This window comes from Schistocerca serialis, chromosome 4 (assembly GCF_023864345.2).
Source record: "Schistocerca serialis cubense isolate TAMUIC-IGC-003099 chromosome 4, iqSchSeri2.2, whole genome shotgun sequence".
NCBI lineage: Eukaryota > Metazoa > Arthropoda > Insecta > Orthoptera > Acrididae > Schistocerca > Schistocerca serialis.
In genome coordinates this window covers 563,287,071-563,313,344 of record NC_064641.1, presented here as the reverse complement: position 1 = coordinate 563,313,344, position 26,274 = coordinate 563,287,071, and the positions used below count along the sequence as shown (strand labels likewise).

Here is a 26,274-nt window from a genome sequence, read left to right as displayed (position 1 = left end):
TTTGAGGTTTTGGAGGGAGTGGAGCTGGAAGTGGGAGATTGAGTAGATGGGAGAGACTGGGTTTGTGTGCAATGAGAGGAGGTTGAGGTTTGCTGGAAAGGTTGTGAAACAACAAACTGTTGCCTCATCAGGAAAGAGGGAAGGAGAGGGAAAGACGAAAGGAAGTGGGCTTTAAGGGAGAGGGTAAGGAGTCACTCCAATCCCGGGAGCGGAAAGACTTACCTTAGGGGGAAAAAAGGACGGGTATACACTCACACACACACACACACACACACACACACACACACACACACACACACACACATATCCATCCACACATATGCAAACACAAAATATATATGGTTATAATAGAGGGAATCATTCCATGTAGGAAAAATATATCTAAAAACAAAGATGATGTGACTTACCAAATGAAAGTGCTGGCAGGTCGACAGACACACAAACAAACACAAACACACACACAAAATTCAAGCTTTCGCAACAAACTGCTGCCTCATCAGGAAAGAAGGAAGGAGAGGGAAAGACGAAAGGATGTGGGTTTTAAGGGAGAGGGTAAGGAGTCATTCCAATCCCGGGAGCGGAAAGACTTACCTTAGGGGGAAAAAAAGGACGGGTATACACTCACGCGCGCGCACACACACACACACACACACACACACACACACACACACACACACACACATCCATCCACACATATACAGACACAAGCAGACATATTTAAAGACAAAGAGTTGGGCAGAGATGTCAGTCGAGGCAGAAGTGCAGGGGCAAAGATGTTGTTGAATGACAGGTGAGGTATGAGTGGCGGCAACTTGAAATTAGCGGAGATTGAGGCCTGGTGGATAACGGGAAGAGAGGATATATTGAAGAGCAAGTTCCCATCTCCGGAGTTCGGATAGGTTAGTGTTAGTGGGAAGTATCCAGATAACCCGGACGGTGTAACACTGTGCCAAGATGTGCTGGCCATGCACCAAGGCATGTTTATCCACAGGGTGATCCTCATTACCAACAAACACTGTCTGCCTGTGTCCATTCATACGAATGGACAGTTTGTTGCTGGTCATTCCCACAAAGAATGCGTCACAGTGTAGGCAGGTCAGTTGGTAAATCACGTGGGTGCTTTCACACGTGGCTCTGCCTTTGATCGTGTACACCTTCCGGGTTACAGGACTGGAGTAGGTGGTGGTGGGAGGGTGCATGGGATAGGTTTTATACCGGGGGTGGTTACAAGGGTAGGAGCCAGAGGGTAGGGAAGGTGGTTTGGGGATTTCATAGGGATGAACTAAGAGGTTATGAAGGTTAGGTGGACAGCGGAAAGACACTCTTGGTGGAGTGGGGAGGATTTCATGAAGGATGGATCTCATTTCAGGGCAGGATTTGAGGAAGTCATATCCCTGCTGGAGAGCCACATTCAGAATCTGATCCAGTCCCGGAAAGCTAATCCGCACATCAGTAATAGACAAATTGCGTGAGAATCGGGAATCTCAAAAACGTCGGTGTTGAGAATACTACATCAACATCGATTGCACTCGTACCATAGTTCTATGCACCAGGAATTGCATGGTACAAGAGAAATTAAGGGACGATGACAGATTTTTTAAACGAGTTATATTTAGCAACGAAGCGACATTCACCAACAGCGGTAACGTAAACCGGCATAATATGCACTATTGGGCACTTTTGTGGTTCTTCTGTGGGAGGTTCTGGGTTTGAGAGGATGAGGAAGTGGCTCTGGTTATTTGCTTCTGTACCAGGTCGGGAGGGTAGTTGCGGGATGCGAAAGCTGTTGTCAGGTTGTTGGTGTAATGCTTCAGGGATTCCGGACTGGAGCAGATTCGTTTGCCACGAAGACCTAGGCTGTAGGGAAGGGACCGTTTGATGTGGAATGGGTGGCAGCTGTCGTAATGGAGGTACTGTTGCTTGTTGGTGGGTTTGATGTGGAAGGACGTGTGAAGCTGGCCATTGGACAGGTGGAGGTCAACATCAAGGAAAGTGGCATGGGATTTGGAGTAGGACCAGATGAATCTGATGGAACCAAAGGAGTTGAGGTTGGAGAGGAAATTCTGGAGTTCTTCTTCACTGTGAGTCCAGATCATGAAGATGTCATCAATAAATCTGTACCAAACTTTGGGTTGGCAGGCCTGGGTAACCAAGAAGGCTTCCTCTAAGCGACCCATGAATAGGTTGGCGTACGAAGGGGCCATCCTGGTACCCATGGCTGTTCCCTTTAATTGTTGGTATGTCTGGCCTTCAAAAGTGAAGAAGTTGTGGGTCAGGATGAAGCTGGCTAAGGTAATGAGGAAAGAGGTTTTAGGTAGGGTGGCAGGTGATCGGCGTGAAAGGAAGTGCTCCATCGCAGCGAGGCCCTGGACGTGAGGGATATTTGTGTATAAGGAAGTGGCATCAATGGTTACAAGGATGGTTTCTGGGGGTAACGGATTGGGTAAGGATTCCAGGCGTTCGAGAAAGTGGTTGGTGTCTTTGATGAAGGATGGGAGACTGCACGTAATGTGTGTGCGCGTGTGTGCGTGTGTGTGTGTGTGTGTGTGTGTGTGTGTGTGTGTGTGTAAAGAAAGGAACATTCCACATGGGAAAAATATATAATAAAATGGCAAAGAGTTTGGGCAGAGATGTCAGTTGAGGCGGAAGTACAGAGGCAAAGATGTTGTTGAGCGACAAGTGATGAACGAGGGGCGGCCTGGCCTCAACCTCGGCTAATAATTGGCTGCCCTGAAAGAGGAAACATTTAATACTCTGCATACCATGCAATATCTCAAGCAGGAAGCAAACAAGAGCTTGAACAAATTCTGCTAAACAGTTTCTGACTATTTATAAAAATGTCTTCAAATCAGTCAGTTTCTTAAATTTCCATTTAAAAAATCACATCGTCATTTCCACGACGTGCGGTTGGATATGGGTGTGTGTGCGAGTGTATACCTGCTGTCCTTTTTTCCCCCCCTAAGGTAAGTCTTTCCGCTCCCGGAACTGGAATGACTCCTTACCCTCTCCCTTAAAACCCACATCCTTTCATCTTTCCTTCTCCTTCCATCTTTCCTGATGAAGCAACCGTTGGTTGCGAAAGCTTGAATTTTGTGTGTATGTTTGTGTTTGTTTGTGTGTCTATCGACACCTGTACAACTTGCAAGTATACGAGATCAACATACCTTCCACAGCACTGACACATTTGACCCTCTCCCGAACTTCGACATTGTAGTTCTCAAAATACATGAACACTCCTTTTGGATCATATTTTCCTTTAGGTTTGTAAATCTTGGAATAACTATGAGACCATTCAAATCTTTCATACCCATCATAGGTAGCAAGTTTCCCAAAAACCTAGAAATACAAGAGAAACTGTAAATTTTTAAGACAGTTGTATTAAGCATGTGAACACTTCATAAATATTTAGATCTCATGAAACAACTAAGCATATCCCTGGCAATGGTACATAAGCCAAACCATGGTTTTCACACCATAACTAGTGTCATGTTGTGGCCACAGTAAAGTCCAAATCTGAGAGCAGGGTTGTTATCATCAGTGAAGTACAACTCTTAGCACTGAAAGCACGTTTATTACAGACACCGACAGGACAGAACTGAACTCCTGGACAGAGAGTGCTTTTATTTATACATACCTTGAATATCTAGAATATGCAGATGGTACAAACATAAATTTTGAAACTTTCTGGAAATGATAAATATTAAATAACAAATATTTGCTGGTAATGGGATTTTAACTGGTGACCCGCAGCACACCAGCCAGTGACACTAAGTGCTACTCCACAAGATAGGCAGCACAGCTCATGACATTGCTCCTTCTCCAGGAGAAACAGCTATCTGCACTTTCAGCGGTTGTTACTGGAGCTGACTACAGCAGCTTGGATCTTGATCACTGCACTCTAGCCAAGTTATCACAGCATAATTTCATGACCAATGAGCAAATCAGCAGTTTTCTTGGATGAGAAGACCTAATTATCTATCAGCACCTGATGACTGTAGTAGGGCTTCATATAGAGGACATAGCTGACCCTTGATGAACTTCATATGTGACATCCACCAAGCAACAATGGATACATTATGGTCCAAAGTAGCACTTTAGTCACTTTTCTGCGAGTCCCACTTTTCACACAGTCATGAAAAGCTGCACCAGAGCTGCTGGTCTGCACGTCACTGGCTGGTCCATGCCATTATAATGCTCTCAGCCCTTCCCCTGGGCACCCAGGATCCACATGCAAACCAGCTGTCTTCCATCTTCTGTTCCTGTGATGAGGGGTTTTATGTAGTCAACCTAAATATCCTCCAGTTGAAACAGGAATGGTGTACCCATTGTCACTTCGGCCTTATGACCATGATGTAGAATAAACGGTGTGAAGCCAGTAGTGTCTTGCTTTGCTGTACTGTATGAGAATATCACAATGGGTAGTATGATGTTCCAATCTCTCTGTGCAGTAACAATGTACACTGAAAGCATATCTGTCATTGTCTTTTAAAGTGCTCAGTGAGGCCATTAGTCTGTATATGATAGGTAGCTGTCAACCTGTGGGTGATGTTGCCAATGTGAAATTACCTCTGTCATTAGTCTCATGTAAAATTTTTTCATGATCAAATATATCATATGAGTGCCCCACACTACAAAATAATGTCTTCTACATGTAACCTTACTATTTCTAGAGGTACAATAGTCATCATAGCTTTAGTGACAGCATAACGGGTGAAGAAGTTAGTGCAGACTATTATCCTTCGATTTCTGTTGGATGACTTCGTGATCTTCCCCAAGAGGTTGATTCCAATGTGGAGGAACGACATTGCTTCCTGCAGAACTGGTGACAGGTTCCCTGGAGATAATTTTGACAAATACTTCTGTCACTGCCATTACTCAGAGTGGCACACAGAGTGTTTAATGGGCCAGTGACACATGTGTCTGATTACTAATACATCCCGAGATTCATGAATTCCAGATGAGCATGGCAGAAATACTTCAAGAATGCTGGCCACAGATGAGCAGGGATGACAAGCAACCATTTCCATCCCATTGGATCATCGTTCCTCTTATACAAAGTTTTGTGTATTAATTGGTATTCCCTTTTCTCGGTTCCTCCTCCTTCAAGGCTCCTATCATTTTCAGCAATGCTAGATCTTCTCTCTGTTCAGCTGCAATGTCATTTAGTGCAGCGATGACCAAACACTAGCATGTTCCGCCAAAGGACTCTTCGAAAGTCAGTTGACATCCTTGTGTTTACATCTGTTTTTGTATACCACGGTGACATCACACTCATGAAGCCTCAGCACCTGCCTCACCAGTTGACCCAATGGATCCTCTAGGCTAGTCAGCCAGTATAGAGAATAGTGGTCAGTTACGAAGGAGAACCGTTTGCCAAATAAAAATGACTAGAACTTGCTGATGAACAAACAACTGCATGACACTTTTTTGTTTGCTGAGCAGTTCATCTCAGACTCAAAATATTCAGGAACTATAAGTTGCTACCCTACCAACACCGTCCTGAATCCGTACAAGAACTGCACTTATCCCACACCTGACAGTGTGAGTGTGAAGTTCTGTCTTGGTACTCTTGCCATATAATGCTAAGACTGGTAATGTTGCACCTCCTTAACAAATAATAAAGATCTTTCTTGCACCTCATTCCTGGGAAATATGGGGTCCCCGTGCAGTAATTCTTGCAAGGGATGTGCCTTAATATAGACATCCTTTAAGAATCACTAGTAGTATGAGCACATTCCAAGGAAACTTCTCATGTCAAAATGTGCCGAGGAGTAGGAAAATCTATGACTTCTTATTTTCTCTGGATCGGGATGGTCTCACCTGCCATATTAGGTGCCCTAAGATTTATATTTCCTGGGCAAAGTGGTTCTTTTTTGGTTTCAGGCAGAGGCTTGCAATCTGAAAACACTTCAACACAGTCGTCAGGTGGCTTAGAGATATTCTTCAAATGTCTTCAAAAAATAATATCATCCAGACAGCATACAATGCCATCCATTTAAGGTGTTGAAGCAGATTGTCCTTTATATGTTATGGCTAGAGGGTTACACAGTCCAAACAACTTAACTTTGAACTCACAGAGGCTATCAGGTATTAAAGTCATCTTTTCCTGGTAAGCTTCATCAACTTCAACTTGCCATTCTGCATAGCCAGATTTGACAAATACTTTGCCCCTTTCAAATGGTCCAGGGAATCATTAATGTGTGGCAATAAGTAGATATCTTTTTTCATTATTCTGTTCACTCATCAGTAGTCGACATCCTTCCCCTTCATAAAAACCACAGGAGGAGGACCAAGGACACTCTGAAGGTTCAATGATGTCATCTTACAGCACTTCTCTCTTCCCTGCGAATTATGTGTCATTCAGTCGGTGACACTCTACATTAGCGCTGGCTAATTTGTGGATGATCCCCAATGTTGACACAGCGTTTTACCACAGACTGCTTGTTCTGGCTTTTCTCCAGTCCAGATTTGAAAGTATCTGAAAATTGGTGAAGGATAGCTAACACTCATTGACATTGTTTCTCATTCACAACAGATTCTATTGGCAGTTTGACAGTAGCTTTCTCTACTGCTTGGTCCGCAGCTGTAGTGGAGAACAATCTTTTCAATGGTATTGTACTGCCCATGCTGAACTGATTCACCTTCTGTACACATATACTTTTGGGGTGACTTGTGGCTGCTTGCGACTATTAGTGACCTAAATTTCTCCTTTACCACCCACAGTGCTTACGATGATTGTTGGTATGCAGATACCTTTTGTGAGCCCAATAAGCTTTTCGCAACTGACAAAAGATTCACAATTTAACTGTGCCTCTAGACTGATTAATGCAACTCATCCAATTGATAACAGCAGTCTAACAATGTCTTCAGCAGCAAACAAGTGCCAAGAGCTATCTTTGTTATGTGTGCTTGTTGGAATAGCTTCATCACTCTGGGGTTCTGATCTTCCACAGCCTCTGACTGCTGTGATGTCTGCAAGAAGTCTCATCCTCGAATAACGTAATGATCACAATCTGTTAAAATAACAAATTTGAAGAGATGTGTTCTGTTACTGATAGTCATTTTTGCAGTGCATGTTCCTGCCGGGTGGACGTATTTCCCATATGTGACCTTAAGCAGTACTGTTTTTACATCACAAAATATAGTCTTCTTTAGACAGTGACAATAAGTTTTTAACTTTACTGAAAAAGAAACTCCAGAGTCGAGTAGTGCCTGGATAAGCTGGCCATCGATGACATTTCCTGTCGTCTTGGTAACTGTCATCCAAGGAGGATTTTCATCTTTGTTGAGCTCACCTCCATAGATGTTCATCTCAGTTACCCTGAATTCAGTGGCTATGTGAGTGGCTGATACCCAAGTACAACAATGGGGAATGGCTACAGAGTGCTGGGGAGCAATCTCGTCCATGGTGTGGTGATGGCCATTGTTCCACAAGTCGACTAAGAAATCTGCAGTTGACTGTTGTGATGGTTGACATCTTGGGGTATTATAGTCACTGTACACTCACCATCTTTGTCTACAGTAGAGTAGTGTGCAAGGTATCCACAGTTAAAACAAACCAGTGTGTAATCCTCTGTTCTACAAATGTCTCTTCTTCTGTGAGGCATTATACTTTTCGGAGCAGCTGATTCTACCTGCACTGACTAGATATTGAGTAGACATTTGACAGCTGCGGCATAAGTCCGAATTGGCCGAGTCCATTCCTCAAGGTGTCTTTGACTAATGGCGTAGATTGGTGCCAAAGATCATTACACCTCTCCAGGAATATTCTCTATTACCTTCTGACATACAGGATCGATATTCATGGTGCTATCTCTTGAGTACTTTGTCCAACATTCCTGGGTGCCATAAACTGTTTTATTTCTTCTCTTAGTACCTGGTGAATGAGAAAGACTAGGTCATGGTGGTGCACTGGCAGCCGTCCCTTTGACAATTTCTGAAAAAATTACTGCAAATTTCCTTTGAATGTAAGGCTGTTCCTTTAGTATCCCATGGTGATTCGGATTCCCTGCATAGCCTGAGTACTGATAAGAGTGAGTACGTTAGAGATACTTAGGGTCCAGGTGACAGCCACTGCTTGCACCTGTACAAAGTGTGGCCACCGCAGAAAGGAGCATCGCCCTCTGATGAGTGTTTGCCAATATACCACAACCTGGCAGTTGCGGCCAATCTCTTGCCAGTCACTGAAACCTTACATATGTACCACTGGATAGCAAAGTATTCTGACCACGTTTTGTGATTTGGATTGTGGTACACGCTTAGACAACTCGGATACTCTAGGGACTTGTCTTGGTTATTAATTCACCTTGTGACCTCCACGTGTTAGTCACCTCCAAAACTGCTTTTTTCAGTCTGCCAGTTTCTTTGTGACCACCAGCATGAGTAATCACAAACATGCGTTTCTACTTACACAGGACAGGATAGAAAATTGGTGATGAGAATTTTTTCACCATTCAGCTATACCAGTATGGCTTGGTTCATGAGTTTCTCGAGTTGTGGCAGCAGCAGTTGTTGCTACAGAACACCAGCAACAGCTAGACAGGCAGTCGGCATTTCACCAACAACACCACACACAGCTGTTACAGCTACTTCTACACTAATAGCAGTCATCAGCTGTGTCTGGCTCACCTTCCCACCTGACCTTCACTTGTGCTGATGAGGCAAATGAAGATTGGGAGATCAATTTCTGTCATTTCAGTGTGAGTCAAATTACGGACACTGGGCATCAGTGTGCACTCTTACTGTCTTCCAGCAGGAAACTGTATGAAGTGGTGCGAAAACTCTGGCCACTCCCAGATCATAGTAGTTTGACTTTTTCTGATTTTTGTAGTTTGTGGACTGACTATTATGGTCACCAAACTCACATTGTTGTGGCTATGCTCAGGTTTAAGGAAACCACTCCTGCACAGCGTGGGCTGCTGACTTATGAAGCTTGGCAGACAAGTGTGACTTGTTAGTAGTCTTAGTAGACATTACACTCCAAGATCAACGGATGACTTCCAATCATCATCCAATTTACTGAGAACCCATTTGTCTAGTGACACAGGTTTTAGTAGTTAGTGCAGTAATTAACCATTCTCCACCCTCACCATACATAAATGAGCGCAAATGGAGGTGCTTCGTTCAACACCAGTGTGTCCCAAAGCAAGCAGACACTCATACAACATTTTCCTCCCCATTACTGTCAAAGGACCCCAAAAATGTTTGTGCTATCAGATCATGTCCAGATTGCAGTCCACAGCATCAATGATATCACTGCCCTTTCCGCAACGTCTGTTTTTTATGCTGCAAACTGGGCACCTCGCAGGTGTCTGCCTTGGCCAGTATGTGTCAACAACTTCAGCCATTAAAAGGCTGCAAGCTATCTTGTTGATATCTGTGACAGCAGCGACTGAGATGCAGTGATTAATGTTGCAACTGGACTTTTGTGGCGTGAAAGTAGTTGTATCTGGTGACTCAGTTGAATCTTTTTAGACATTTTGTAAGCTCCCAAACAGTTTCTCCAGAAAACAATGATGGATGGTTACTGATGGCTTGGAATTCATTGCTCTCCTGAAAGTACAGACCTATGGAACAATATACTGCTAGTATTCCACCTTCCATTAGCATAGGTGAAGGCTTTAATTGCATCTAATTCGAGCCACAGCTTTGGAGATGTTAAGAAATACCAGGCGTCTCCATCAAACAATCCACATTATTACCACAACCAAGTCCAAATACAAAAGCAGAGTCGTCAGTGAAGTACAACACTTAGCACTGTAAGCACATTTATTACTGACACAAACATACAGATATAATAGAACCCCTAAATGGAGGGACAAACACTAAATATTCCAGAATGTGTAAATGTTACAAACAAAAAAAAATTTTTGAGAACTTTCCAGGAATGGTAAACACTAAATAAAAAATATATAGCTGTGATGAAATTTGAGCTGGCGACCTGCAGCATGCCAGCCATCAATGTTAACCATTACTCCACAAAGCATGCAGCACAGCTCACGGCAATATTATTTGGGTTCTTTCAGGGCTAGAGTTGACAGTCATTTCAGTGAATGTAGCAGATGTGTGCACAACAACAAAAACGAAAAAATAAAAAACAAAGGCTGAAGCTCACATTGGATAATGGTAGGGAAGGAAATTGGCTAATTCATCTGAATATTTGCAAGTTAAGAAAACTATACAATCAAAACTGTAAATGCTCCAATATTTGTTCAGTTGGAGTAAGAGATATGCAACTATAGTCAACACAGTGTAAGAAGACCACTAACAGATGGTAGTGTTGTTGCCAGCTTTCAACTCCAAAGCTCAGATGACTACAGACAAAAACAACAGCCGCCTATAGAGCTGTGACATCACTGAAGCATTGCCATAGAGGCTTTTACAAAATCACATTAAGCAATTGGCTGCAGCACGCACACAAAGCTGTCATGCCCAGCCTACTGCAGTTGTCAGGGATCAATTCACACCACTCGACTATAGCTGTTGAAAGAAATCTATTACAAATGTGGGCATGCCTTCTCTGTTCAACTGGGTGTACAAATCCTTTTTCACAGCCTTCACTCACACAAAGATCTACGAGTTCAAACTGTGGAAATCAAATGATATTTTATCATCCCTTCACAAGCCACAAGATGCAAAGTTCAGCATCAAGGAACCTGCTAACTTCCTACATCAAAGTACACATGTATTGTTATTGGCAAATTTAACAGTATCCTGACCAAAGAGATATACATGCATAATGATCAGAATGGTGAGCAATCCAAAATTCAGCAGTGTTAACACCTCAATCAAAACACAATATGCACTGCAGAGAAAACACATAGTGTCACCCCAAATGAAGCTTAATTTCAAGGACATTAAATGTTCAAAGTTTAGAGATACTCTTGATGCTACAGTTTTCATTCTTGAACCAAGGCCAGCAGCTGCTAGGAGAGCAGCTGGTACCTCTTTATAATGACAGGGAACAGTTACAGCATGTTGCGGAGTGATCTTGCTAGGGGTATTGCAACGGGTATGAACCCACAGACACTACAATTGGCTGTAGTCAACTGGTGTGAACAGGAATGAAACACTTATCACCTTTTTCTACAGTAGAATACAATGTGCCCTGAGTGGTGGTTTTTTTTCTTTTTTTTTCCAGAGAGCAATCATAGATTTTCTTATTTCCCAGCACATTCACGGTGTGAGAAGTTCTCACAATGTGCTCATACTACTTGCAATTCATAAAGGGCTTCTGTACAAAGGCACATCCTTTGCAAGAATTACTGCTGGGAGATCTCAAATTTTTCTGGTGCAACAAGTTCAGGTCACTTATTTGGCAAACCAGTCTCCACTGTAACAGACCACCATTTTCTATGCTAGCTGACTAGTGCGACAGATCCCTTGGGTCAACTGATAAGACAGCACCGAGACTTCATGAGTATGATGTCACAATGCATACAAAAACTGATGTAAACACAAAGACACTGACTGCTTTTCAAGGAATTCTTTGGCAGAACATAGCAGCATGGACAAAATCTCTGTCACTGCTGTAATAAATGACACTGACATTGAACAGAGGGAAGATCAAGCACTGCAAAAATCTATAGAAGCCTTGAGGGAGGAGCGTCCAACCAAAGGAGAATTCCAATTAATAAACATAGCACTGTATGAGAGGAATTATGATCCAATGGGGTTAAAAAGGGTGCTCATCATCTAAGCTCATTTACAACCAGCAATCTTTAATATTTCTGCAATTCTTCAACATCTGGCAATTTGGGATTTGTGAAGATTCCAGACAGTCAGACACAGGTATCATTGCCTTGTTTCTACCAATCCCTTAAACACTGTGCGAGTCACTAAATGATGCCCGTGATGAAAGGATGTGTTGCAGTTACCTCTAAGCATCTGATAACAATTCGACCTGAAGCACTGTCATTCCACTAGACTGAACTGATCTCTTGTGGAGTTTCACAAAGTCAATCAGCAGGGATCTAGAGATAATAGTCTACACCCACTACCTCACCAGAAGCTCAGGGCAGTGCGAAGTTCCTTGTAAAGGACATAATTTTGAAGCATGGAGCACTCCGTATGATATTTCTGACCATGTACAGCTTTTCCATTTGAGACTAGTATCAGAGGTAATTTCACATTTCAGTGTCACCCACAGAATGACAGCAACCTATCACACAAAGACTAATGGCCTTAATGAACACCATAGTGGGACATTGGCAGATATGCTTTCAATGTACATTGTTGTTGAACAGAAAGAATCAAACACAATATTGCCACATCATGACATTTGCATGTAAAACAATGAACTAAGACACTACATGCTTCACCCTATGCTTATTGCTCCACAGTAGTGAGGCAAATGCCAACGGCTTTGCCACAATGGTAACACCGGTTCCCATCAGATCACCAAAGTTAAGCGCTGTCGGGCTGGGCTAGCACTAGGATGGGTGACCATCCGTTCTGCCGAGTGCTGTTGGCAAGTGGGGTGCACTCATCCCTTGTGAGGCAAACTGAGGAGGTACTTGATTGAGAAGTAGTGGCTCCGGTCTCGGAAACTGACGTACGGCTGGGAGAGCAGTGTGCTGACCGCATACCCCTCCGTATCTGCATCCAGTGACACCTCTGGGCTGAGGATGACACGGCAGCCAGTTGGTACCACTGGACCTTCATGCCCTGTTTGAGAGGAGTTTAGTTTTAGTGAGGCAAATACAACAATGGATATACTGTACCCATTTCAGACAGACAATACACAGGATGACTATGTGAAACACCTCATTACCAAGGCTGAAGAAGCAAGGCAGCCAGCTTGTATAAAGAGTGATACCCAGAAGACAGACAGAGATCATTGTAATGTCAAGCAAAGGTCAGCGATATACAGCTCAGGAGACTTGATATGAAATTTTACTTATTTGTGGAAAACTGGACTATCAGAAATGTTACTTTGGGCCACATTCATCACTTGCTGGGCATCACACAATAAAGGATTGTGCCCTTCAGCAAGAAGATAAAAGTGCACAGATGTTGTCCATGTCCTCCATTGACGGAGGCACAGGCCGATGATGGGAGCTTCTTGTTCAAGGAAGTGAGTCTGCTTGAAAACAGCAAATCTTCGACAGGATAAAGAGCGAGGGATTGTGCTTTCCACCACAGAAACGATTGTTGTAGTCACCTGCTCAACCATCACATCGATGTTACCATGTGGAGAAGATTCAATGGCGACAGCAGAGGTGAAAGTTTCCCAGTCCGCCTTGTTTAATGCCCATCTGGTCAAGTGTCCATGGGTCTGATGCTGGAGCAGTGACAGGGAGATGGGAAAGTGATCACTACCACACAGGTCATCATCATGTGCTCTCCAGTGGACTGATGGAAGAAGTCCTGGGCTGCGAAGTGATAAATCAATGGCCGAGTAACTGCCATGAGCCACACTGAAGTGTGTGGCAGCCTCAGTGTTTAAGAGGCAGAGGTTGAACTGAGACAGTGAAGTTTCGACGTCTCTGCCTTGGCCATTAAGCATGGTGCCATCTCGCAAGCGGTTACAAGTGTTAAAATCTCCCAAAAGTAGGAAGGGTTTAGGGAGTTGAGCAATCAGTGCAGCCAATGCGTTTAGGGGTACTGTACCATCTGGAGGAAGATACATGTTGCAGACAGTTATTTCCCACATTGTCCTTATCCTGACACTACAGTTTCAAGAGGGGTTTGAAGGGGCACCATTTCACTACAGACAGAGTTTAGGACACAAACACAAACTCCACCTGACACTCGATCATAGTCGCTACGGTTCCTGTAATATCCCTTACAGCCACATAGGGCAGGGGTGCGCATCGCCGGGAACCAGGTTGCGTGGGGGAGAGGAGGAGGGAGGGAGGGAGGGGGGGGGGGGAGGGGACAGTGCAGAAAGCAGATGTAAATCTTAACAGTTGCCGTAACTCAGCCAGGTGGTGGAAAAAACAGCCTCAATTCCACTGGAGGATGACGTCATCGTGAGACTGGGAAGGCATGGAACATTCAATGAGGTAGTTTACACCTCAGGGCCACCAGCTGCTGAGCAGTCTATATCCATTGTATTTGAGAGTCCGGCGAGATCTAGGTCCTCTGCAGATGCCAGAATCTCCACCTCATCCTCAGACACAGAGCTTGTAGGTAGCGGTGGTGTGGGTGCTACCACAATTTCCTTGTTCTTGGGGGTCTTCTTTTTTGATTTCTACACTGTTCATTGGGTTTCTCTAGCTGGGAGGGCGTCTTTGATTCAGTCTCTGAGACTAAGGAGGAAAGTGAATCCTTACGACCAGTTACCTGTGGTTACTTCAGCCACTGGTGGGAACCTGGGAAGGGAGTGGCCCAAGGGACCCCTTCTTAGCGAGAGGAGCCGAAGAAGACTTATGCTTCTACAGCTTAGAATTGGGGACTGATGTCCCCTATATATATATATATATATATATATATATATATATATATATATATATATATATATATATATATATATATATATTTTTTTTTTTTTTTTTTTTTTTTTGGGGGGGGGGGCTGCTCCTGAAGTAGGTGGTGCAGGAGCAACAGGGAGGGAAGGGCCGCCCCCCCCCCCCTCTCACCATCAAGGGGGCGTATGTAGTTTATGGCTGTTCCAAGAGCTGACTGGAATTGGTGAAACATATGGGGCTGTAACAGTAGTTATAGAAGCGGTGTAAGATATTGTCATGCACATGGGATGGAGCCTTCAAATTTCCTTTTAGCCCGAGTGTAGGGTAGTCAGTCCAGGATCCTGTATTCCATTATTTTCCTTTCCTTATGTAGACTCCTACAGTCAAGAAACTGTAGAGGCAAGGCAAGATGACAGCAAAATTAAATATACAGAACCGATAAAGCCAGTACTAAATATAATAATGAAAATTCTAATGGAATTTATGAAAAAGCACAAAAATTTCTACAGAAATATGAACGAAAAATTCAACAGACATGCTAAGACAATGAACAAAATGGGAGAAAATACTGTAACTGAAATAAGGCAGTCAAGGGATGGACAAGAGAAGAAATTTGATGAATTAAAAACAGAGGTGTTACTGGATCTATTAGTAGTAAGGAACAATTCTGAAGAAGAAACAATGAACATGCAGAAAACATTTAAGAACAGGAAGATGAAAATTACGGAAAAACAGCATGAAACTATATTGCAGGATGTATTACAGGTAGAAAAAAAGCAGCCAGTGTGAGCCAAATGATATAGAATGTGCAACAGTCAATTCGAGAACATGTAGAGCAAGCAGGAAATAATGAACTGCAGACCACAATGATTTCTATTGAGAAGCAGACAGCAGTAAGTGCTAGAAACAAAATGTCCATCGAATTTCTACCTAACTGCAAAGCTAAAATTTCTGTTCAAAAGAAAGTGCATTGTTAGAATGACAGCTTGAAAGAAATCCACTTCTCATTGGACAGGGTGACTTAGTGAGGTGGATAGTGCAGGGAGTCTGACACAATATACACAGCCAGCAGACATGAAAGATACCAGAAACAGAAGAAATGGCAGCAGACCAAGAACCTGTATTACACGCACTAGTTGAATGTGAAGCAGACAGCTTCCTAAAAGGCAAGGATGTGGGAATGGTGAAGCACATAAGACTAATGTTCATACAGCACAGACACATAAAAAGATAGCTGGATAAGAAGAGAAATGTTTTTGACACAGGTAGACAGAAGAAGATCGCGGAGTAGAAAGAAATTATAGGTGATGGGATGTCACTATGGCTTCAGACTTAGAGAATAAGTGGATGAGAAGAGGGAGTCGCGTGCCCGAGTGTGACTATCAAGCAGATCTGCCTAGAACGGGAAGCAAACCAGCAAGCAAATGAGACAGCAGGAATTTCCTGCTAGTGTTAAGATCCAAAATCTGTAAGACAGCAGCAGCTACTGGTGCAAAAACCATGTCAGTCATGAAAAACAGAAGGTTAAATGAAAAACAGGGAAGTTTACTAGAGGAATGAAAAAAAAAAAAAAAAAAGAAGAAGAGGACTGGAACTAACCCAATTATTACGAGAGAACTATATAGCCAAACAATGAAATTAATAATAGATTCTGGAAGGTGCCATAACAAGTAATGTTTACAATAAAGTACTGAAGGAAAGAATGGAAATATAGTTTTCCAGCTAGTGGATTTAAAGTTAATGGCACTTTGCAAATGCAAGAAATCTATTAACTGCCAAGTGCCGTTGGAGTTAAATCAGTGGATGTGTGCGTCACATCACAGGGAATTAAATACTTCATGTGTTATATGGTCATTTACATCATTTGTTGTTAGGGAGAAGTGTATTGCTTGCACGAATTGTTGTGTTGTACTTATATTAGGAATCTATGAGAGAAACTAAGTGATGTTAAGAAGAATTATGATGAAATATTCAGGAGAAATGAGAGAAAATGAAGCTACACTATGTGATCAAAAGCATCCAGACAACCCTAAAAACCTACATTTTTCATATTCGGTGCACTGCACTGCCACCTACTGCCAGGTACTCCATATCAGCCCCAGTAGTCATTAGACATCGTGAGAGAGCAGAATGGGGCACTCTGTCGAACTCTGACTTCGAATGTGGTCAGGTGATTGGGTGACACTTTATGTCATACGTCTGTACATGAGATTTCCACACTTCTAAACATCCCTAGGTCCACTGTTTCTAATGTGATAGTGAAGTGGAAACGTGAAGGGACATGTGCAGCACAAAAGCGCACAGGCCGACCTCGTCAGTTGACTGACCGAGACCACACCACCGACGGTTGAAGAGGATCATAATGTGTAATAGGCAGACATCTATCTACACCATCACACAAGCGTTCCAAACTGCAACACAATCCACTGCAAGTACTTCGACAGATAGGCGGCAGGTGAGAAAACTTGGATTTCACAGACAAGTGACTGCTCATAAGCCACACATCATGCCAGTAAATGTGAAACGATTCCTCGCTTGGTGTAAGGAGCATAAACACTGGACAATTGAACAGTGTAAAAACATTGTGTGGAGTGATGAATCACAGTACACAATGTGGCAATCCGATGGCAGGGTGTGGGTAGGGTGAATGCCCAGTGAATGTGTGTAGTGCCAACAGTAAAATTCAGAGGCGGTGGTGTTATGGTGTGGTCGTGTTTTTCATGGAGGGGGCTTGCACCCCTTCTTGTTTTGCATGGCACTATCAGCAAAGAATGTTTTGAATGCCAACTTCGTGCGAGGTCTCACTGACCAACATTGATACCACTCCTCAGTGCAGCACTCCATGAAGAATGAGGTGCCAGTCCCCAAGAAACCTCCCAACACCTGACTGAATGTATGCCTGTGATAGTGGAAGCTGACATCAAGGCTAAGGGTAGGCCAACACCATATTGAATTCCAGAAGGGCCAGGTGTCCGGGTACTTTTGATCACATAGTGTATGGTGCATGAAAAAGAAAGGAGGTGACTTTAAGGGAAGAAGGTAGATAAATAGCAAATGTGTTTTTTGGAAGATGACATTGGAAAAGAAGTACTGTGTTTTTCTCTTAGATAAGCAATAGCTGCATATGCAGCAATGAGTACAAACAGACACAATGGAATTCTGATGTACAAAGAAGAATAAAAAGATACTGAACTTTCCGAGATATGATTTAATATGAGATAAACAATACCAGGAGAAAGAAAAAAGTCTGACAGAATTATTAGCAGAAGTATAAGAAGTTTCGCCAAATAACCACAAGTTATATATATAAAAAAAAGATATTGAAAAGAAAGTAAAACGAAACGCCTTATGCTCTTATTGTAAATCTTCATCAAATACCAGCAGCAATGAAAGACAAAAAAAAAAAGATGAAACTAAGCATACTAGCTGCAGGAGTGGTCGAAGACTATGCAGAAAATATAATTAAAAAAATTAGTGGAGGAGATATTCCAAAGGACATTAACGAATGAAATTAACCACATTATCAAGTGTTAAAATAATATATGTGTGACTGTCAGGAAAGAACAGTGTTTAGTTTTTGGATTAGGTCTGCATATGTGGAAGACAATGCTATGCATTTATAATAATTATGTTAATGAACAACATTAAAGAAGTGTTAAATAGTATATTTGTAGTACTTCAAAATGTTTATACTTTCAGATCATTAATGTGAATTTCTGGTGTACTTTCATTAAATTTTGGGGTAAATCATGTCTTACTTTTCAAAATTTTGGTAATCTTTCATTAATTTTTCAGGATTTTTTTCTTTTATTTCCAAACATCCTCGTTGATTGAAGATTCTGGAAACTATTAGTAAGGAGATGTAACAATACAGAGACTGAGACTGTATCCGAAAGATCACATCCACCCTTACTTGTCTTTACTCTGGCAGAGTAGCATTAATGATGTAGTGATGACCCTTACTAAAAGCAGGGAATAGTTTTTCACCTGCCGATAGTTTTGGTGCTTATTAGTTAGTATGACTTTGGTCATTATCTCAAGCAGGTTGCAAGAGTGATTGCAAACTGCATATAAAATGGCATGATTTGAAGACCGGATTTAGTTTTGTAACTGATGAAAGTATATTTAATTAAAAGGTGACTATAAAATATCAAACAGTAATGGAAAACTTACATAGAACTGCACTAAGTGGGTGAGTGTGGCTGTAGAGAATAAGGAAATACTGGTTGTAACTAATAAATAACCAAGTCAGTGTTTAAATAAACAATTTTGTCACCATTCCAAGGTATTAATCATATTTTATTACTCTGGTGTGAACTTTTGAATCAAAGTACTGGAAGATTGAGTGTCAGCAGGCACACGGTTGGCAACTTTAATAGCTGGAATATTTACCTTGGGTGTATGTCTGCCCTCCTGTGGTGTCATCGAGCTGTTAGTCTGTTATCTAAATTTAGACAGCAGATAACTTATCTCTTTCCAACCAGTAGAGTTGGTGGCTTACAATGGTATTTTGTTGTTTAATATATGTAATATAATAGCATTGCTAATGGTATGAAATACATAGTTTACCATTACTTTAAAAAGAAATAATAAAAACAAACCAAAATATTTATTGCTTATGGTATTGATGAAAGCCTATAAAAAATTTATAAGTATATGATGTACTACAGAATATGAGAATAGTACACAATAAATATGTTTAATGAAACAACTGTTCTTCTAGCACTTTCCTATGGTAGCAAAAACTTAGGTGTCAATAAAAAACATGCAAAATACAAGACAGGCTGTAGGAATGAAATATATGGAAACTGCAACTGGAGTAACTGGAAATAAAATGAGTATTGAAGCACCTAATACAAATAAACTGAACAGCTCTCAGCTTCCCAAATCAGCTTTAGAATATATATCACATAGCAGAATTCACATATGAAGATCTGAACAGAAATGAGAACAGATAACTCATAAAGTGAAGAAAATGATTATTATTTCTTGAGTTATGAGATTAAGGCACAGTGCATTATAAAAACATACCTCATAATATTTATTGAGAAATGAAAATGGTACATATACTTCTCCCCCTTCTTTCCTGCAGCTCACTGTATATTCACCGTTAATACTGCAGTCAATTTCCTCAAAGCCCTGTATGTCGGTACCATGATCCAGCAAATCACCTGCACCTAGACCCTGAAACAGTGACAACATGTTCAGAAGTTACAAAATCATTACACAAACCCACAAGACAAAACACTTAATAAGACACGAAACACAGTAACAAAGGGCACTTACTGGAACACTATTTGAAGGTTTCTTGTTGTTCCAATCTACAGAATGAGATTTTCTGGCATATACAGCTTCCCCACACTTCATCCACAAAGGTAGTGTCATACATATCGCAATAATACATAGTAGGAACAGCATAAGTTTCAGGTTCACCCGTATCATAACGATTAAGTCCTGTAAGAAAAAATGAACAACATATGGTCTTCCATCAAACAATTATCCACATTATGCCCAAGATGGCTAAGACAGTGCCTCTCTGCAATCAATTTTGTATATTTATTACTTTCACAAGCAAAGTGTGCTTGAATTTGCTTTACTTGTGGCAACCACAACAGGTTTCCACGAGTGAAAATCAGACAATAACACACAAAATTTTATTACCAGAAAGTTTAAGAGCAACAAAACCAAAATCACAGATGAGCTTATATCTTTTACCTACTATTCTACACAATCACTAATTCTCTCAACACATTTCTCCTATCATGGTACCAATTTCAATATGCCCTCTTCACAAAAGTCCATTTTGTTGGAGTACAGCCATCCGCAGACTGCTGATTTCACTTCCACATCTGTCGCAAAGCACTGGCCAATGAAATATCTTCACGGGACCAAACAGATGAATGTCCAACAGTGCACAGTCCGGACTGTATAGTGGATGCTAGAGCATCTCCCGCTCAAATTTGGGGATTTTCTCATGAACAGGAACAACAACATGGGGGTGAGCATTGGCATGAAGAAGTTTGACACCATCAGCATTAATGTTGTGAAGCACTTTCCTACCAGACTAAGTCACTTTTTTTCATACTAGAGAACCAGCACATTTCCACTCCATAGAGGGCCACTTGGTTTCGGGCATGTAGTGGTACACCTACAACTCATCATCAGTGACGATTCCTTTCAGAAAGTCATGCCCTTCTGTGTGTGTGTGGGGGGGGGGGGGGGGGAGGGGGATAACTGATCCAAACTTGTGATCATTCGCTGGCCATTGTGGTTGTCTGTCAGGTTCATAGGCACCCAGCAAGCACTAACTTTACAAAATTTCAATTTGTCATGAACAATATTGTACATTGTGTCATAGGAAATGTTGAACTGCTGTAATATGGTTCACAGTTGTACACACCAGTCATTCAAAATTGCTGCCTCAATTGCTCTGCCACTCTGCAGGGTTGCAGCTGTTACCAGCCGCCTGGAGCGTGTTGAATCACTAAGATTCACACAGGCCTCTTGGAAGAATGAACACGAGCTGGAGACTTTGTTACAGTCTATACGGTCATCCCTATACATGCCATGCATGTCTCTGTGAATTTCGCACAGTTCATGTCCTTTGTCCCACATATATCTAACTACATATCGCTCCTCTTCGCAAGTTGACAACCGTAACATGTGTGCCATGCTTGTTTTGCAGTGCAAGCTTCTCTCACTACAGCTGCACATGAACACAAAATACACTCTGTAGTGCAAAACTTCATTATATTTGTGCTAAAATTGCAACATTCCAGCTAGAATATCAAGGCAGAAAAAAATGGTTGTATATTACTTTGTGTTCATCTGGCGTATATATATTTTTCCTCAGCATACAAAATCAATCTTACATAAGTTTCACCAAATATTAATGTTCTTTTAACAATGACTGTTTCAAATTTGTTTTGGTTTACAATGCTCTCACCAGGCACTTTCTCTTTCTTTAATCCAATTTGATGTTAAATCCTCCTCTGTAGCTACAGTTCCTTGACGTTGCTAGAGATGGCCGGTTTGTATGTTGGTGGTGAAAGATATTTTCACTAACACTACTTGGCTATCACAACAAACAAAGTTGACAATACAGGATTCCTCGTCATCATAGTGTTTGCCAACATCTGTGGTTAACTTCTAAACCTTTCCATTATGTCTCACAAAGTGACAACATGTGGCATCCTTAGTGTTACCAAATATAAACAGATTACATATTTGAAATATGTTATTTCCTTTCATTTGTATAATATTCAGTAACAACATGAACACAACATTACACTCCAAAGCAACCATCAGATAATACACTGAAAATTAAATGAAATGAAATGTCGTGTGGCTAAGGCCCCCCGTCGGGTAGCCCGTTCGCCTGGTGCAGGTCTTTCGATTTGACGCCACTTTGGCGACCTGCGCGTCGATGGGGATGAAATGATGGTGATTAGAACAACACAACACCCTGTCCCTGAGCGGAGAAAATCTCTGACCCAGCCAGGAATCGAACCCGGGACCTTAGGATTGACATTCCGTCACGCTGACCACTCAGCTACCGGGGCCGGACAGATAATACACTGACCCAAGGTTAAACTGAATTACAATTAATAAAGCATTAAAATTCAGCAATAACCAAATAAAATCACCAAAGGAAAGATATCAAACAGCATCTGCAATAAGGAATCTAGGTCTTAAGTATTGCTTGATATGTACATTGAATAAAAAAAGCACTTAAAATGCAAAGGCAGATGTTAAAATTTATGACTCAGTTTGTTAACTCTCTTCCCACATTTGTTTATACAAAACAATACAGATTGGCTGTTCACCAACCTACAATGTAGGCACAATATGGCAAGTCAAAATCTGCTATCCCTTGCACTAAATGTGTTATGGGTGACAAAAAGACAGACTGATTGTTTAACAACAATACTGAGACAAGCCCCTACTGGCACATCATAAGCCTGCAAACTGATTGTGTTGCTCCCATAATCTGTGATTTAAAAGCTGTCAGACCTGGGTGAAGACTGCTGTAGATATAGCTCTGCTGAGGTTCAGCACTGTTCACACATCTCTATAAACTGTTTATGCTTTAGAAGGTGAGTGAACCATGAAGTCAGAGAGCCTGTCAAAATAGCAAGTTCCAGGAACACAGTAATTTTGAGTCTAGTAAATGAATACTGGGAGTGCAGAGTTAGGGAACTCAGTTTGCACACAAGTCTCCCCATTTTCCTATACCCTCCCATAGCTATTTTTTCATCCCTGTTCCATTAATCTCCTTTTCTCCACATATTCTCTTCTACTGCTTCCAACTAAACATCCCTTGATCTGCTGCCTTCGAGCCTCAATTCATGCATCTTCCTTGGTGTTCTACCAAATGGCACTCTCTTTACATGTCCGTACTACTAAAGTCTTGCTGCTTCTATCTTTATTTGTAAAGGTGGCCAGTTCTTATTCTGTCCAATCTCATTAGTACCACACTGCTTTTGCGAAATTCAGTGTCACATGCCTATATCTCTCTCATTTTTTTTTCCTTCACTGTCCAGCTTTCAGAACCATAGGTCAGGATAGACCACAGTATTATTTCCTTGGTCTTCTGCAAAATATCAACCCACACTATGCTCCTGACACTTCTCATAAACATGCTACTGCTTATCTCCCTCCCACCAAATTCCTAATAATTTCTTCCACTTGTTTCCAGTATGCTTCCAAGACACTTAAAGCTATGAATTTCTTTCAACTGTTCCCCTGCCATCATGTTTCCTGAGGTAGCCTTCTCCCACTTTGTGCATGCAATAATTAACTCATTCCTCACCACATTAAATTTAATATTATATAATCCAACCACCTACGCAAACATATCTAATTACTGTGACGAAGTCTCCCTACGTTGTCAGCAAAGTCAGGGTGTCACCCTACGGCAACATTTTGACAAGTTTCCTATTTGTCATCTTTAGACAAAGTTCGACCAAAAATGATGAATAGGAAATTTGTCAAAACATTGTTGCAGAACGACACTTTGACTCAGCTGAAAAACCAAGAAGACTTCTTCACTGTCATTAGACGTGTTGGCATAGGTGGTTGGATTATACAATATGAAATTTAATGCAATGAAGAGTGAGTTAATTATTGTGGGCAGGAAGAGGGCTGCAGTATTCCATGTAGAAATATTTGGTATTCAGAGTGTGCCACAAAGGAGAATTTGCACAGATGCTACAAGGATTGTAATATATATACTTATTTGGACTGCCTAGCTGCTCTGAAGTCTTTCTCAGGCCCTACCTTGAAATAAAAAATTGTTACGGAATGCTACGAAGCCCTTGTGAGACTAGGGGAAAGCCACAGAGTAAGGCTGCTGTGGGTCCCTGATCACTCAGGAATTAGTGGGAATAAACAAGCTGATAGAATGGACAGGACAGGAGTGACAACTTGATTTACTGGAGCAGAACCTGTCCTAATCATCACTAGGGCAATGGTAAAGTCACAACTATATAGCTGGAACAAGAGGCAGCTCACAGAATATTTGACTACAAACCAAAAACATCACAAACCAATTAATCTAAAGCGCCATGTTTCAGGAAAAGTTCTGTAATTCTGAACTTCAATAGGAAAGAGACTGAACTCATGATAGGACTCATGACTGGCCACGGGAACTTTAATAAACACCTACACACAATGGATATACAGGAAGACTAAATCTAGAATATGTACTGAGGAGGATGGAACCACACCCCATTTAATCTTCTAATGCGAAAACCTAGAGGACAAAAGACACACAATATTTGGATCGGTGAAACCTGAAGATATCTGTCTAGTAAGGAATTAGTGAAGTTCTACTTCTTCTTCTTCTGCTTTTGTATCATTAGTGATCCTATTCATATACCCACCACATTAATGATGCTTCAGGATTCAACATGGGATCACACTGTTTATGATTCACTTTCTTTTCAATTGTTTAGCATTATGTTGGTGTAAGTTGTTCTTGAAATCTCTCCAATAACATCTAGAATTCTTGTTCAAATCAAAAGCCATTATTGCAGCAACTGTAACCTAACACAGAGCACTCTTTCTTCCGTGAGATCTAATTTTTATTACTCTTTCACCTACCCTCTAGTAAGCAAGGGGGAGACAATGGATTTTTTTGACTCAGTGGAGATGTGTTATACTGCACAGGGGCAGACTTACTATACTTACTGACAGCCCTAATTTTACCATTTACACACGAGACAAATTTACACGCGAGACAAATAAGGATATTTTAAACATGACAATACTTCTTTACAATCACAGTAAGAAGCTCTCATACACCTTGTTTTGCATTAATGTCAGTTACTGTATTCCACATGACACAGCAAGTGATACTTCCACTCATAATCTCATATGATGCCCTTTTGCTGCAGAATATTTTTGGACTGAAAATGATTGCATGTGTTATCTTTAATATCGGATCTCTCCCTGTATTCTCTAAACAATTTTGATAAGAGTGATCCATTACACAACTCAGACAAAAATGAATATATAGAAGAACCATGAAATACAGTAATTGTATTATTCTCAATATTGGGAAACTTTCATCTCTGCCGCTGATGAGACATTCGAACACCTATAAGATTCCTTACATATTGTAAGCAGAATAGGCTAACTACAGTTAGAATAAGTGGACAATTTCTTACAATATAGTGTAAGGAAAAGTAGTATTTACTGCTTCCATCTATGTGATCAAATGTGTATCTAGAAATTAATTATAAATTTCCCACACACCTACACACAGAAGTCAACACCAGATTTTTGCAAGGTAAAACTTGCTGCAACCCCCCTCCTCTCCCCCCCCCCCCCCCCCACCAAACCACACACACACACACACACACACACACACTCTCTCTCTCTCTCTCTCTCTCTCTCTCTCTCTCTCTCTCTCTCAATCTCCAGTCATGAATGTTGCTTGATACCTCATACGATTGTACTTTTGATAGTAAGTGTACATATGGTACTGAGACAGATTCTTTTCCGAAATCTAGAAATACTGCAGCTACCTGACTGCCTTGATCGAAAGGATTCAGCATGCCACATGAGAAAAATGTGCGCCGGGTCTGACATAATAGATGTTTTCGGAATCCATCCTGGTTGACATGGAGGAGATCATTCTGTACAAGTTATCTCTTTATGTTTGAGCTCAGAATATGTTCTAAGACTGTACAATAAATGGATGTCAAAGATATTTGACTGCAGTTTTGTGGAACACTTCTGTTACCCTTCTTGTAGATGGGTGTGATCTGTGCTTTTGTCCAACCACTGGGCACAGTTTTTCATCGAGGGGTCTACGATATATTATTATTAACAGAAGGGCTAACTCAGCCACAAATTGGGTCTACAATCTGATAGTGATTCCGTTGGGCCCTGGTGCTTTGATCAATTTCAATTATTTCAGCTGTTTCTCGACACAACAGAGTTAAGCATTTCTGCTTTTGTTTTTCTGCCCTCAATTTCTGTTCCTGTTTTGTCCGTAACTTGACACTAAATTCAGTGCCACAAACAGCCCTTACATACAAACAGAATTCATTTAGGTTTGCGAAAGATCTTTCAACAATATTTTTCTACACTAGTCACTAACGTCTTCAGGCAGTGCTCTCTCTTGACAGATAAATGTGTTTCATTCAACACCTCTCTTTCTATAGGTGTATGCTTTATCTATACCTGTTACGCAGTAGCCACCGTTTCTTTACAGTGACTATACCAAGGAGGGTTCCATCATGAAATGTTCTACTGGGCAAATACCTATCCAGTGCATTGTCAACTTTCTTTTACACTTGAGCCATAGTTTCTCTACCACTCCTGTCCTGATCTAAATGTTTCAAGTCCTTCATTG

At 41.4% G+C, this 26,274-nt stretch overlaps 1 protein-coding gene and 1 pseudogene across 2 annotated transcripts in view; one reads left to right on the top strand and one right to left on the bottom strand.

Moving 5' to 3' along the window:
• The window catches only part of LOC126475303 (D-glucuronyl C5-epimerase B), a 417,781-nt gene that overhangs the window by 102,888 nt on the left and 288,619 nt on the right, over positions 1 to 26,274 (bottom strand). For both annotated transcript variants that reach the window (XM_050103072.1, XM_050103071.1), the window contains exons 2-4: positions 19,698 to 19,865; positions 19,443 to 19,595; positions 3,165 to 3,336 (exon numbers count right to left, since the gene is read on the bottom strand). In XM_050103072.1, the coding sequence (XP_049959029.1) occupies positions 3,165 to 3,336; positions 19,443 to 19,595; positions 19,698 to 19,853 (481 nt within the window). In that variant the 5' untranslated portion in view covers positions 19,854 to 19,865. The remainder of the gene's footprint in view (positions 1 to 3,164; positions 3,337 to 19,442; positions 19,596 to 19,697; positions 19,866 to 26,274) is intronic.
• Positions 12,355 to 12,472, top strand: LOC126476010 (5S ribosomal RNA; annotated as a pseudogene).